The sequence below is a fragment of the Oncorhynchus gorbuscha genome, linkage group LG08 (genome assembly GCF_021184085.1).
Source record: "Oncorhynchus gorbuscha isolate QuinsamMale2020 ecotype Even-year linkage group LG08, OgorEven_v1.0, whole genome shotgun sequence".
Classification (NCBI taxonomy): Eukaryota; Metazoa; Chordata; class Actinopteri; order Salmoniformes; family Salmonidae; genus Oncorhynchus; species Oncorhynchus gorbuscha.
The window spans coordinates 54,187,969-54,202,789 of record NC_060180.1 but is presented as its reverse complement, the minus strand read 5'-3'; the positions used below and the strand labels follow the sequence as shown (position 1 = coordinate 54,202,789).

General features: G+C 42.7%; 1 protein-coding gene across 6 annotated transcripts in view; it reads left to right on the top strand.

Moving 5' to 3' along the window:
* Window positions 1–14,821, top strand: part of LOC124041834 (disks large-associated protein 1-like) — a 119,672-nt gene that overhangs the window by 64,442 nt on the left and 40,409 nt on the right. For 5 of the 6 annotated variants that reach the window (XM_046359895.1, XM_046359898.1, XM_046359896.1 and 2 more), the window contains one exon: window positions 13,109–14,244. In XM_046359895.1, coding sequence (XP_046215851.1) covers window positions 13,165–14,244 — 1,080 coding nt within the window. In that variant the 5' untranslated portion in view covers window positions 13,109–13,164. The remainder of the gene's footprint in view (window positions 1–13,108; window positions 14,245–14,821) is intronic. The other variant, XM_046359897.1, reaches the window with a different exon arrangement.

Here is a 14,821-nt window from a genome sequence, read left to right as displayed (position 1 = left end):
CTATGTGTCTATGTACAGTGCCTTGCAAAAGTATTTATCCCCCTTGGCATTTTTCCTATTTTGTTGCATTATAACCTGTCATTTAATTGATTTTTATTTGGATTTCATGTAATGGACATAAACAAAATAGTCCAAATTGGTAAAGTGAAATTTAAAAAATAACTTGTTTCAAAAGATTCTAAACAATTCCAAATGGAAAAGTGGTATTCACCCCCTTTGCTATGAAGCCCCTAAATAAGATCTGGTGCAATAAATTACCTTCAGAAGTCACATAATTGGTTAGATTGCACACAGCTGGACTTTATTTAAGTGTCACGTGATCTGTCTCATGATCTCAGTAAAAATATATATACACCTGTTCTGAAAGGCCCCAGAGTCTGCAACACCACTAAGCAAGGGACACCACCAAGCAAGCGGCACCATGAAGACAAAGGAGCTCTCAAAACAGGTCAGGAACAAAGTTGTGGAGACTTACAGATCAGGGTTGGGTTATAAAAAAAATCAGAAATTTGAACATTCCACGAAGCACCATTAGGTCCATTACTAAAAAATGGAAAGAATATGGCACCACACAAACCTTCCAAGAAAGGGCCGCCCACCAAAACTCACAGACCAGGCAAGGAGGGGATTAATCAGAGAGGCGACAAAGACCGTCCGTCACGAGAGACAGCAGGAGTGGTAGAGATACTCTTAATGATCGGCTATGAAAAGCCAACTGACATTTACTCCTGGGGTGTTGACTTGCTGCACCCTCGACAACTACTGTGATTATTATTATTATTTGACCATGCTGGTCATTTATGAACATTTGAACATCTTGGCCATGTTCTGTTATAATCTCCACCCGCCACAGCCAGAAGAGGACTTAGCCACCCCTCATAGCCTGCTTCCTCTCTAGGTTTCTTTCTAGGTTTTGGCCTTTCTAGGGATTATTTTCCTAGCCACTGTGCTTCTACACCTGCTTTGCTTGCTTTTTGTGGTTTTAGGCTGGGTTTCTGTACAGCACTTAGATATCAGCTATGTAAGAAGGGCTATATAAATACATTTGATTTGATAACCCTGCAGGAGCTGCAAAGCTCCACAACGGAGGTTGGAGTATCTGTCCATAGGATCACTAAGCCGTACACTCCACAGAGCTGGGCTTTACATTGTTTTTTTTTAACGAATCATTCACTAAACCCAAAATATTGTAATGAATAATGTAGAAGTGAGGAGACTAAATTGCTCGGAGTAACCCTGGATTGTAAACTGTCATGGTCAAAACATATTGTTGCAACCAGTAGCTAATAATAAACTAGTGGGAATCTTAACAAAGATATCAACAAGGCAGGTCCTACAGGCCCTAGTTGTCACACCTGGACTACTAAGGTCCAGTCCTGTGGTCAGGTGCCACAAAAAAGGACTCAGGAATGGCTGGCCCTTAAGTGTTCACAAAGAGCTAACATTAATCATATGCATGTCAGTCTCTCATGGCTCAAAATAGTCGAGAGCTTGACGTCATAACTACTTGTACTTGTGAGAAGTATTGACATGTTGAATGCACTGAGCTGTCTGTTTTTAAACGACTAGCACACAGCTTAGACACCCATGCATACCCCACAAGACATGCCACCAGAGGTATCTTCACAGTCCCCAAGTCCAGAACAGACTATGGGAGGTGCACAGTGCTACATAGAGCCATGACTGCATGGAACTCTATTCCAGATTAAGTAACTCATGCAGGCAGTAAAATCAGATTTTTTAAAAACAGATCAAAATACACCTTATGGATAAGCAGGGACTGTGAAGAGACACACACACACACACAGGCACACAAATCTGTTGTGTAATGATTGTTTTACTACTCTTCCTGGACCCCAGGAAGAGTAGCTTGGGGATCCATAATGAATACAAATATCACATTAAACATCTAACACCTAAATTGTTAGTGTTACAGAGAGAGAAAAAATATATCCATTGTTTAAAGTAACTGTCCAGTGTTTACAGATTTCTATGAAATATGACCTATAATTAATTACAATATGAGTGAAATATACCAGTCATTAAAAACATGAATGCGAGTAGACCGCTGACTGATGATATTATTCTCTTTGAGGAAATGGAAAGCATTCTTTTAAATGGTCTGTTTGAGACTGGGTTTTTTAAGTGTTTTTTTCTGTAATTCATGCTTTGGCCACATGAGTATAGGATGAGTCAACCACATAATTTGGGTATGAGATAAAATAATGGTTACTGGACAGTTACCTTAAATGATGCAAGTCTCCTGCTTCATTCAATGACTTTGCCGGACTCCTGTTTGATATTGACACATTGTAATCGTTGCCTTGGCCATGAATTGCTTATTCTTTACGCCTTCCGTAGATGCATAACATGGGCCACGGAGGTGCACAGTGACAAATCACATTCAAATGTGTCAAATTGATCTTGTTCATTGATGAAGATTTGTACTGTAACATATTGGTCAGTTTGTCCCTTTTAGATTTTATTTAACATAATGTAATGTGAGGTACCTGTTATGGAAATGTGTTAGTTCCATTGGTTATGCATCAAGGGTTAAACCAATGACACTTCCAACACAGGAGAGCATCCAATGATTGCACATTATTATAATAATTATGTCCGACCAAGCAACACACAAACCATAAAGAGGTGGCCATATAGTGAGATATGTGGAGTTTGTGTTGTCGCTCAGTAGTGTGGGACTGCATTTATGTGACTCCAAGGCTTTTGTTTGCCAGGCTTTCTAAAATAAACAGACATCAAAACGCCTCGCACATGCGCTTTGAAAAGGACCGTCGAGAGGTTTTCACTGTCAATCTGATGTGTTTTTCTGATGTCTCCACTCTTCTATTAGGGAATGCAGTTTATCCAGCATTTAGATACGTTTCCTTAGTGAATTTTTGAGAATTCATATCCTGTACATGCTAATTTGAACATTTCAAGTTGTTTTTGTCGTCCCCAAAGCACTACAATGCACAAATCTAATGGCCATGGGTGTTCTATTTGTGTCTCTATTCTTCCTGTCTGCCTGATATAGGCAGCTTGGGTCCTTTTAAATCAAATGAACCAAATCATGCATCATTTCAGAAAAGCCTTAGAGCAACAATATACTGCTGCGGTGGTGGTGTAAAATTGTATTCAATGATGTTGGTATTACAGTGAGGTGGGAAAAAATAACAACATATTTCTCTATATCTCAAACTGCATGAGTAAGACCGGTCAAATGCCTGGTCTTTACATTCACTTACTGTACCTAACCAAAACTGTGAATGATAGTCAAAGCTAAGTCCAGACGGAAATTCACTCACTACATGACAGCACTGTGAATTGGAGTCTTTTGAAGGCCATATAGATGTCACATTTTCACCTCTGTGTGTCACCCAGGCCCAGGCAGGGTCTGTTGTGACAGGGAGATGGATGGGGAGGTGGCCCTCTCATTACAGACAGGTAGAGCTGGGTGGAACTCTAATGGGTTGGCTGAGGATTGTCAGGAGACATCACATGATGGATCTCTGTACTTCAAAAAGGATAATAGCAAGATATTGAACGTTCAGTTGCCTGTCACTACTATTGTGGAGGAGACCTGAAATATCATGATTCATTTATATCATAACCCTGGAAGAGTTGGTTGTTGTTGTTGGATTCCCTTTACAGAGTGGTAATCCACAGGAAATAGTAAGAGACTAGGTCATTGATTGATTGGTTACTCTTGATTGTAACAGAAGTTGATAATTTATCTGTAATTGGGAAGACTATATTGTGCTCTAATTTAGATGAGGGCATGGCACCCTATTCCATATACAGTGCACTGCAGTGCACTAGGGTATAGGGTTCCATTTGGGATGCACACCTAGTGTTGAAATATTTGGTATGTTCAGAATATGAACCCGGGCAATGGAATGCAAAGACAATATCTGAAGCAGTAGTGTAATGTCAGGATTCTGTGAATGCTTTTGATAATGCTGTCACTCTATGGTTCTTTTTCTCAGTTGTTCAGGTAGTCAAATGTACGTATGTTGCTGGCTCCAAAGAAACATGAGAAAAGCCGTAGAGGACAACTGATCAAAGGCAAGAACTGAGTCCCTTTTGAAATGTAGACAACTTGGTCTGTCTGTCGACCGCACTCTAATACTGTCAAGCAAGCACTTCTCTCCGTGTGTCTGTCAGATCCCTGCCTTGAATTACAATTCTCTATTCTCTTCTATTTGTTAGGAAAATTGCTTCCCAGTGGAGTTTCAAATGCTTGATGGTATGTTTGGAAATGGGATAGCTAACTACCTGATCTTTCTATGCTCTCTTCCTATTTTTCTTTTTAACCCCCCCCCCCCTCTCTTCTCTCTCACCCTTTCTCTCTCGCTTGCTGTCTCGCTCTCCATCTCTCGGTGTGTCTCTCTCTCGCTCTCTCGCTTGCTGTCTCGCTCTCCATCTCTCGGTGTGTCTCTCGCTCTCTCGCTTGCTGTCTCGCTCTCCATCTCTCGGTGTGTCTCTCTCTCTCTCGCTCTCTCGCTTGCTGTCTCGTTCTCCATCTCTCGGTGTGTGTCTCTCTCTCTCTCTCTCTCGCTTGCTGTCTCTCTCTCTCCATCTCTCTCTCTTCCTTTTGTTCCATCTGCTCTCCTTGCCTCTGTGTAATGACCCTTTTCCCTCAGAGACCAATTACTCACTAACCGTAACCACTCTCATTAATAGTTATGAAACAGACAGATGGATAGTTTTCATGCAACTCTGTTGTAATTAAACATATACATGTACTGTAACTGTAGTTAGCCTTCTCCTACTGGCAATGACTGTGATTGGAGGTTGGGACATTCAAACGGCTTTTTCCACAACTTTGAACAGACCCTTAGTATTAAGGCTATCTGAACATACAATGTGAAGTATCCATTATAAGGTTAAGTTGAAAATAATGAGTTATTTCCTTTTCACTTGGAAACTACAGATCTCATTAAGCCTGCTTTACTGTAATATTGCCTCAATCAAAACTGTGATGAAGCAGTATTAAATCAAATCACATTTTATTCTGTCACATACACACGGTTAGCAGATGTTAATGTGAGTGTAGCGAAATGCTTAATACAACCAAATGCACCGTTTGGGTAATGTATCTGGAAAAGTGTTGACAAGTAGCTGGCTCTCTGGTTACAACCAACTGGAGCAACCAACTGCAAGTTATTATTCAAAGTTCCCCATGCTTTAGGATTCAGCAGTGAAGGGTAGCTAGTGCACCTTGTTAGAGTTGGCTTGTACAGTACTAGTGGAGCTGTCATCTTATGTTAAGCAGCCTGCTGCCTTAATGAAGACCAAGTAGGTCAGGGAAGCCAGCAGCACAGAAAGATGGTCTTCTGTGGAGTGAGAGAGGCTGCATACTGTACTTCAGATGTCCTCTCTCTGAAGGTGTAGAGGAGACCAACTTCCAGACTTCCCTCACACACTGTCTCTGGCCCATAGGGCTCTGGTCAAAAGTATTGCACTATATAGGGAATAGGGTGCCGTTTGGGAAACAGCCACTGTAACACCTCCAGATTTGTTTAAAATAATATCCCTAGACAACAGCAGAGCAGATATACTTACTGTAAATAAAAATATATATATATTTAAATTCCCAACTATTTTTCAGATTGTCATGTTCAATAGGCAAATATAACAATCAAGCATGATTTTCAAGAAGATCGCCTCCCAATCTTGCCAGTTCCTCTCCACAAGTGTAATTTGTGTTATTGCTAGACATGATGGCTCTATCATAGACGTATAAATCATTACTGTGTGGGCTGTCATTGTGTGCTTCCAAAGTTACCGTTGCTACACACTCGAGGCTCCCGAGTAGCACAGCGGTCTAAAGCACTGCATCTCAGTGCAAGATGCATCACTACAGTCTCTGGTTCGAATCCAGACTTTATCACATCCGACCGTGATTGGGAGTCCCATAGGGCGGCGCACAATTGGCCCACCATCGTCCGGGTTTGGTCGGTGTAGGCCGTCATTGTAAATAAGAATTTATTCTTAACTGACTTGTCTAGTTAAATAAAAATCTAAATGCTCTAAAGGTGTTAGCATTTACACTTAGTTGAAAACCAGGCAGCTAAAGCCAGTCAACTAGCAGAGACAGCCTTCTAGACTACATCCATGCCTCCACAGTGAGTGATGCCAGGATCCTGGGGTTCAACCCCCAGTGTCATTAGAGGATCACAGGGGCCAATAATAGTCCAATAATAACAGGGCTGGTTGCTTTCTCTCTGCCCCCCGTTGAGCCCCCTTCTTTCCTGCTGCGCGACCCTGCGGGTTCTGCTTCCTGTCCTGACGAACTTCACACAGTCAACACAGCTGAATGAGGGGCGCTCCGCCTGCCGCAATTACTATAATGCGCCTAGCATGATCTGTTCTGTTGTACAGTGCAACCAGAAGAAGACTCAGTGAAGATGTTGTTGTCAGTATTGGTTGGTGGAGAGGCTTTTCTCTTTTGACTGTGATTAGACTGGGTTGTGGTTCATATTACAATTACATTTATTCCCAGCTTGCGATCAAAAGCATTCAAAATAAAAAATAAATAAAAAACCATCTTAATTTCTATCCTACCTTATGTAAGGAGATTGCATAATGCAATGATACATGTTTGTTTTTTAGTCACTCCAGAGGGTCTGTGAATTAAAAGTAGTAAGGGAGTGAGCATTCATTTCTTGTTTATGTGTCGAAAGTCGGACCTCTCTGAAATGAAAATGGATGTCCCTAACCTCTGCAAAATATATTTGACCTAAACACTCTAGGAGGCTTAAAAATAAGTGACACTCCCCAATACCCAAAATAATAATTAAAACAAAGTGGATAGCAGTGAACATGCCTATCATTTACCCTCACTTCATGGACAGACCAGAGGCTTAGATATACCATATTAAAAACTGTTATTGTCTGATATGGAATTATATTATCAATGTTTATACATTTCAATTATTCTAATCGGTCTGCAAACCAGAGTGTGTAAAGTTCTGGTTTAAATGAAACCGACAGAATTCCCAGCTCACAATAATCAAATCAAGGTTTATTCACGAGAGCTCTGCCGTTCATATACAAAGACATTCCTTTTATAACATTCTTCTTTCTTATGCACACACATGCGCACTAACATTAGGAGAGCTATCTTCTTCTCCAGAATTCTCACCATAGTTTATCACTACCCAGCTGACAGTTCCATTCCCCCCCAGATAAGGGAAACCTGGAGGGGTTTGGCCGTGTCTGGGGGTATCATCAGATGGGGCCACAGTGTCTCCTGACCCCTCCTGTCTCAGCCTCCAGTATTTATGCTGCAGTAGTTTGTGCCAGGGGGCTAGGGTCAGTTTGTTATATCTGGAGTACTTCTCCCATCTTATCCAGTGTCCTTTGTGAATTTAAGTATGCTCTCTCTAATTCTCTCCTTCTCTCTCTCGGAGGACCTGAGCCCTAGGACCATGCCTCAGGACTACCTGGCATGACTCCTTGCTGTCCCCAGTCCACCTGGCCGTGCTGCTGCTCCAGTTTCAACTGTTCTGCCTGCGGATATGGAAACCTGACCTGTTCACCGGACATGCTACCTGTCCCAGACCTATTATTTGACCATGCTGGTCATTTATGAACATTTGAACATCTTGGCCATGTTCTGTTATAATCTCCACCCGGCACAGCCAGAAGAGGACTGGCCACCCCTCATAGCCTGGTTCCTCTCTAGGTTTCTTCCTAGGTTTTGGCCATTCTAGGGAGTTTTTCCTAGCTAACGTGCTTCAACACCTGCATTGCTTGCTGTTTGGGGTTTTAGGCTGGGTTTCTGTACAGCACTTTGAGATATCAGCTGATGTACGAAGGGCTATATAAATAAATGTTATTTGATTTGGGTACTCCCTGTCCTATCGTACGTTCTCAGAGTTATAGCCAGGTCGGTTCAACCACAGTTGAATTGTTCTAGGTTTCTTCTTGGGCACACACACATTCCTCTCTCTCCCAGTCTAACCTAGTCGGACTTATGTTTAATATTTTTAATTACTCCTTATCCATGCTACATAACCTCTATTCCCTAATGGTTAAGTTTCCGGGTAGAATTATTTAATCACTTTTAACCTTATAAATGATTTGATCATTGTCCTGTAAGCATCACATGGTAACACAGGATTTCTATAGTGCAGAGGGCTGTGGGCCAGACGGTTGTGGGTTCACTGACAACCGTGGACAAGAGTAGGGGTGGAAAGATCTAGTTTATATTAAGTGCATGAATCTGTCATCGTATTTGCAGGTCCGAGAAACAATAGCCTTTTATAAACATTTCATACAATTCTACATAATTTTACATAGAAGCAGAATATTTTTTCAACCACACAAATTACTCAAATTACAAAGTATAAGAATGGACAGAGATATGCCTATGTGTTCATCTTATCATATTTCTCTAATGCCAAATCAGTTTGTGTCTTGTTTGCAACAAAACGGTCTCTGTTTGAAAATAAACCAATCTGAGACGTCATTAAGAATCTGAGCATGGTACTTTAAAAGTTTTGCCTACCTTTCCACCACAGACACTCTATTCAGCAAACTGGATGTAATCTATCAAAGTGCCATCTGTTTTGTCACCAAAGCCCCATATACTACCCACCACTGCGACCTGTGCTCTCGTTGGCAGGCCTTCACTACATATCCGTCGCCAAACCCACTGGCTCCAGGTCATCTATAAGTCTTCGCTAGGTAAAGCCCTGCCTTGTCTCAGCTCGCTGGTCACCATAGCATCACCTACCCATAGCACGCGCTCCAGCAGGTATATTGCACTGGTCATCCCCAAAGCCAACACTTTGGCCGCCTTTCCTTCCAGTTCTCTGCTGCCAATGACTGGAATTAATAAAAAAAATATCTGAAGCTAGAGTCTTATATCTCCCTCTCTAACTTTTAAGCATCAGCTGTCAGAGCAGCTTACCGATCACTGTACCTGTATACAGCCAATCTGTAAATAGCACACCCAACTACCTCATCCCCATATTATTATTTACCCTCTTGTTCTTTTGCACCCCAGCATCTCTACTTGCACATCATCATTTGCACATCTATCACTCCAGTATTAATGTTAAATTGTAATTATTTTGCCTCTGTGGCCTATTTATTGCCTACCTCCATACTCTTCTACATAGATTTTTCTATTTTTCTTTTCTATTGTGTTATTGACTATGTTTGTTTGTAACTCTGTTGTTTATGTCGCACTGCCTTGCTTTATCTTGGCCAGGACGCAGTTGTAAATGAGAACTAGATCTCAACTGGTCTACCTGGTGGAAAAAAAGACAGCGTAGGCCTACCGACACAGAAAAATGCTTTAACTGCTGGCTACTCTTCTTCTGTGGCATAACCCAACAAGAGAAGGTCACAAGTGTTTCCCTAAACTATCTGGGTTAAAACATATTCCATTGTACAGAAAGTGAATAGCTTAATCAATTGATAGTGAGAGAATTAGGCTCATTCCCAAGCAAAGTCAATTATTCTCCTCGGCTATAGAAGGTTGTAGCTCAGCCTCTGAATGTCAAAGAAACAAAACAATGATTTCACCATATGCATCGGAGTCACGTCTTTCCCAGGTATTTACAACTTGTTTGTAGCATAAAGTATCGTGGATCAAAGCGCTCTTATAGATCACTTTTTGCAATTTTGAATAAAATACCCGCTCATACCCCCTCAATTCGAGTCCGGGTTTTAACTTAGCCTACTTCCGTGTCAGTGAATCGTTGTCATTTAAAGAGTGCATGGTGGGTGGAGGAATTGGCAGAAAAATCTATGGATATTGCAGCTAATAACCTAATTTCGTCTGTCAAAAAGGTAGGCCTACCTCTTGTTTTTTTTAAAGAAAAAGAAATGGGCTCCAAAACAAAGTAATCTTGTTGTTAGTAAAGTCTAATTTAAATTAAGACTGTTTAAATCAATTATGTCTACTGGAATTTGCCTACTTTGAGCACCATGAGCAGTCCATATCTGATTGATTCTGCCGAGGTGGCTGCTTAAACTTTCAGCACCAAATTGTCAGTTACTCAAATCTGGCTTATTGTGAGGTCAATAACTCTGATAAATGCATCATGGGCAAGAAACAAGTTGTTTTTATCAAAATTAAATTAGAGTAGTAGCAAGCTATAGTATCAACGTTTATCTCCGGTCCTCCTCCTCATCGTCGCACTCTCTTTCTCAAACTGAAAATAACATAGGCTATAGGCTAGTCTGCCCGCAAGATAGAGCTAATAGAAAGAAATGTGGGGAGGAAGTCTTTGACTCTCCTACTGAACTGCCAATGTAGGCCTACACAGCACAGCACTGGTTAGGCAGCACACAAAAAAAGGTTTTTATCCTCAAGGGCAGAGCAGGTCGGGGCTCAGGGTTGTAATATTCATTGCATTGTGTAATGTAGCCTAGTTTTATTTACACCATCCCAGCAGCTATCTTAGAAATGTAACTTTGCTCTGTGCTTCTCCCAGCATACACTTTGTAGCTTATAGCCTATAGGCTATGGATCATTTGATTGAGACCAAATTACATCGCCTATAGGCACACTTGATATTGTGTGCCGAGTGGAGAATCAGAGATCAAGAGGGGCATCAGGCACACATTGATATACAGTGAGGGAAAAAAGTATTTGATCCCCTGCTGATTTTGTACGTTTGCCCCCTGACAAAGAAATGATCAGTCTATAATATTAATGGTAGGTTTATTTGAACAGTGAGAGACAGAATAACAACAAAAAAATCCAGAAAAACGCATGTCAGACATGTTATAAACTGATTTGCATTTTAATGAGGGAAAAAAGTATTTGACCCCTCTGCAAAACATGACTAAGTACTTGGTGGCAAAACCCTTGTTGGCAATCACAGAGGTCAGACCTTTCTTGTAGTTGGCCACCAGGTTTGCACACATCTCAGGGGGGATTTTGTCCCACTCCTCTTCGCAGATCTTCTCCAAGTCATTAAGGTTTCGAGGCTGACGTTTGGCAACTCGAATCTTCAGCTCCCTCCACAGATTTTCTATGGGATTAAGGTCTGGAAACTAGCTAGTCCACTCCAGGAACTTAATGTGCTTCTTCTTGAGCCACTCCTTTGTTGCCTTGGGTCATTGTCATGCTGGAATACCTATCCACGACCCATTTTCAATGCCCTGGCTGAGAGAAGGAGGTTCTCTCAAGATTTGACGGTACATGGACCGTCCATCATCCCTTTGATGCGGTGAAGTTGTCCTGTCCCCTTAGCAGAAAAACACCCCCAAAGCATAATGTTTTCACCTCCATTTTTGACGGTGGGGATGGTGTTCTTGGGGTCATTGGCAGCATTCCTCCTCCTCCAAACACGGCGAGTTGAGTTGATACCAAAGAGCTCCATTTTGGTCTCATCTGACCACAACACTTTCACCCAGTTGTCCTCTGAATCATTCAGATGTTCATTGGCAAACTTCAGACGGGCATGTATATGTGCTTTCTTGAGCAGGGGGACCTTGCGGGCTCTGCAGGATTTCAGTCCTTCACCGTGTAGTGTGTTCCCAATTGTTTTCTTGGTGACTATGGTCCCAGCTGCCTTGAGAACATTGACAAGATCATCCCGTGTAATTCTGGGCTGATTCCTCACGGTTCTCATGATCATTGCAACTCCACGAGGTGAGGACTTGCATGGAGTCCCAGGATGAGGGAGATTGACATTTATTTTGTGTTTCTTCCATTTGTGAATAATTGCACCAACTGTTGTCACATTCTCACCAAGCTGCTTGGCGATGGTCTTGTAGCCCATTCCAGACTTGTGTAGGTATACAATCTTGTCCCTGACATCCTTGGAGAGCTCTTTGGTCTTGGCCATTGTGGAGAGTTTGGAATCTGATTGATTGATTGCTTCTGTGGACAGGTGTCTTTTATACAGGTAACAAACTGAGATTTGGAGCACTCCCTTTAAGAGTGTGCTCCTAATCTCAGCTCGTTACCTCTATAAAAGACACCTGGGAGCCAGAAATCTTTCTGATTGAGAGGGGGTCAAATACTTAGTGGTCCTTCTGTAGCTCAGTTGGTAGAGCATGGCGCTTGTAACGCCAGGGTAGTGGGTTCGATCCCCGGGACCACCCATACGTAGAATGTATGCACACATGACTGTAAGTCGCTTTGGATAAAAGCGTCTGCTAAATGGCATATATTATTATATTATTATTACTTATTTCCCTCATTAAAATGCAAATCAGTTTATAACATGTCTGACATGCGTTGTTCTGGATTTTTGTTGTTGTTATTCTCTCTCACTGTTCAAATAAACCTACCATTAAAATTATAGACTGATCATTTCTTTGTCCGTGGGCAAACGTACAAAATCAGCAGGGGATAAAATACTTTTTTTCCCACACTGTATATAGCCTAATAAGCAACTGATTCTAAAACACAGAATTATATCAATTTTATCAATTACAAATGACATGACCCTCCCCTGGACAAGATCAAAAAAGACTAAAGCCTCCCCTTGACTGCAATTGAAAAAGCCCTCCCCCATTTTCCTCCAGGTACCAATTCTGTAAATTTCGATCCACCCCTAAAATAAAAAAGGTCTTTCTCCATATGGTTCGAGTAGAGTAATGATCTACCATGAGACATCACCAGGGGATAGGATGCCGCTCCCGCTGTTCCACCATTTGATATTCATGAAGATTCACTAATGACAAGCACATCAAAGTACCAGTTAGCCAGTCTAAGCCATGGGCCCAGGAAAACTAGCTAGTGTCGCAGAATTATGAAATCGAAGCTGAACTGTGACAGTATTCTTGAAGTGAAGCTTTTTACTCCTTGACATGTCCTCTTTGTCTGTCATTCTCTATGCTAGGAACCCAATACTCCTCTGGTGTTGTGAGTGTTTGAATAACCTCTCAGAAACTAATACTTCACTGACAAAACATTGTGTGCGTTGAAAATACTGATTTTAGGATCTCAGCTCTCCCCACGCAATCCTAACCTTGACAATTATTAGAGTAGATTTGAAAAATAATTATTACTGAGTGGATTGTTATGAGAGCACTAAGCGCACAAACAAAAGGAACATACAATGTCTACCGTCTGGATTTCCAGTTGTTCTAACAGTTTGTTGTGGTTTCTCCCCTCTTGTCTTTACAGCTCCTATCAGGAACATCATCTGCAGCAGTTCCCAGGCTGTGGACTGAACAGACACCATGAAGGGTCTATCAAGCAGCCGCAGTCACCACCATGTGGTCACCTATGACCCTGCTTCCTACGATGCCCTAGGCCATGGCCACCACCCTGATCGCAATCCCTACCTGATCAATCAAATTGACATGCCCATATCTCACCCCTCTGACCACCCCTACTATGGCCAGGTCCAGAGCCACATCCAGCAGAGGAACCACACTGCCTTCCCCTCAGACAGTAGTGTGGTGCCCTATGGGACCTTCCCCAGACGACACTACAGTAGCTCACACTACGAGTTGAAGGATCGGATGGGGAAGGATGAGTGTCCTGTGGTGCCCTATGGTGTGGGTGTTGGTGTGGGTAACATGGTCCCCAACAAGGGCGTCAACGTCCGCCTGCCAGTCAACCTGCTAGACCAGTTTGAGAGGCAGCCGTCGTTCACGCGGGATGGGTACCACACGCTACAGTACAAGAGGACGGCTCTGGAGCAACGCAGCGACAGCCCCGGACGCATCCGCCACCTGGTCCACTCCGTCCAGAAACTCTTCGCCAAGTCCCACTCTCTGGAGGGTCCACACACACACTCCAAGCAGGGCAGCATCAATGGCAGCAGGAATAGCCCCGAGAGTGAGACGCCCCCCACGCAGAAGCACTGCAAACGCAGCAAGAGCAGGGAGCGCTGCAAGTCGGCAGAGCCAAAGCAAAGGAGCTCCACCTCGGGCTACTGGAGCTCAGACGACCTCCTGGATGACCGAGACGTCTGCCACAGCCACAGCCTGTTCCACAGCCCCACCGGAGTCATGACCATGGGCCGCCACCCTGACAAGTCCCAGTCACAGTACTTCATGGAGGCCTACAACACCATCAGTGAACACGCCATGAAAACGTCGCGCAGCAATAACGATGTAGTAAAACACACCTGTGTCCCCTCCCATATCCCCATAAGCATGGACACCCAGCTCATGAAGAAGAGCTTGTGGTCGTCCAGTCTAACGGTGAGCAGGGCTCGCGAAGTCTACCAGAAGGCCTCAGTTAACTTAGATCATAAAGCACTAGTGAAATCTGAGGCTTGTCAGCAGGAGCGCTCATGCCAGTTCTTGCAGGTATGCAATTCTTAAAATGTACCCCTAAACCTCTCCCTCATCCACCTAGTTACCCCACTGGAGAGGACCTAACCCCCCTCCACTTTCTTTTGATTTGAATAGAGAAGTAAGTGCAAATCAGTAGTGGCCTTACTTCCTTTAGTAGGCTTTTTTTCATTTAAACCCATCAGTGACTGGCATTATTTCCTGTTTATAAACCTCTTAATTTCATAGATTTCCCAGTTTTGGGGTTCCTTAATTGTGTGTGTGTGTGTGTGTGTGTGTGTGTGTGTGTGTGTGTGTGTGTGTGTGTGTGTGTGTGTGTGTGTGTGTGTGTGTGTGTGTGTGTGTGTGTGTGTGTGTGTGTGTGTGTGTGTGTGTGTGTGTGTGTGTGTGTGTGTGTGTGTAAGAATGATTGTGTACTATTCTCCTGATGTTGTTCACTAAGATTGCTGCTAAATCCATCAAATCTGAAATTCCACATTCAAGACACAGTTGGCCCATCAGAAGCACAAATAGCACATCTCTAAATAGATCTAAGCACTCCACTTCCACACAGTTTATACAGAAGTATCAAAAGAAGGATTATACATTATTA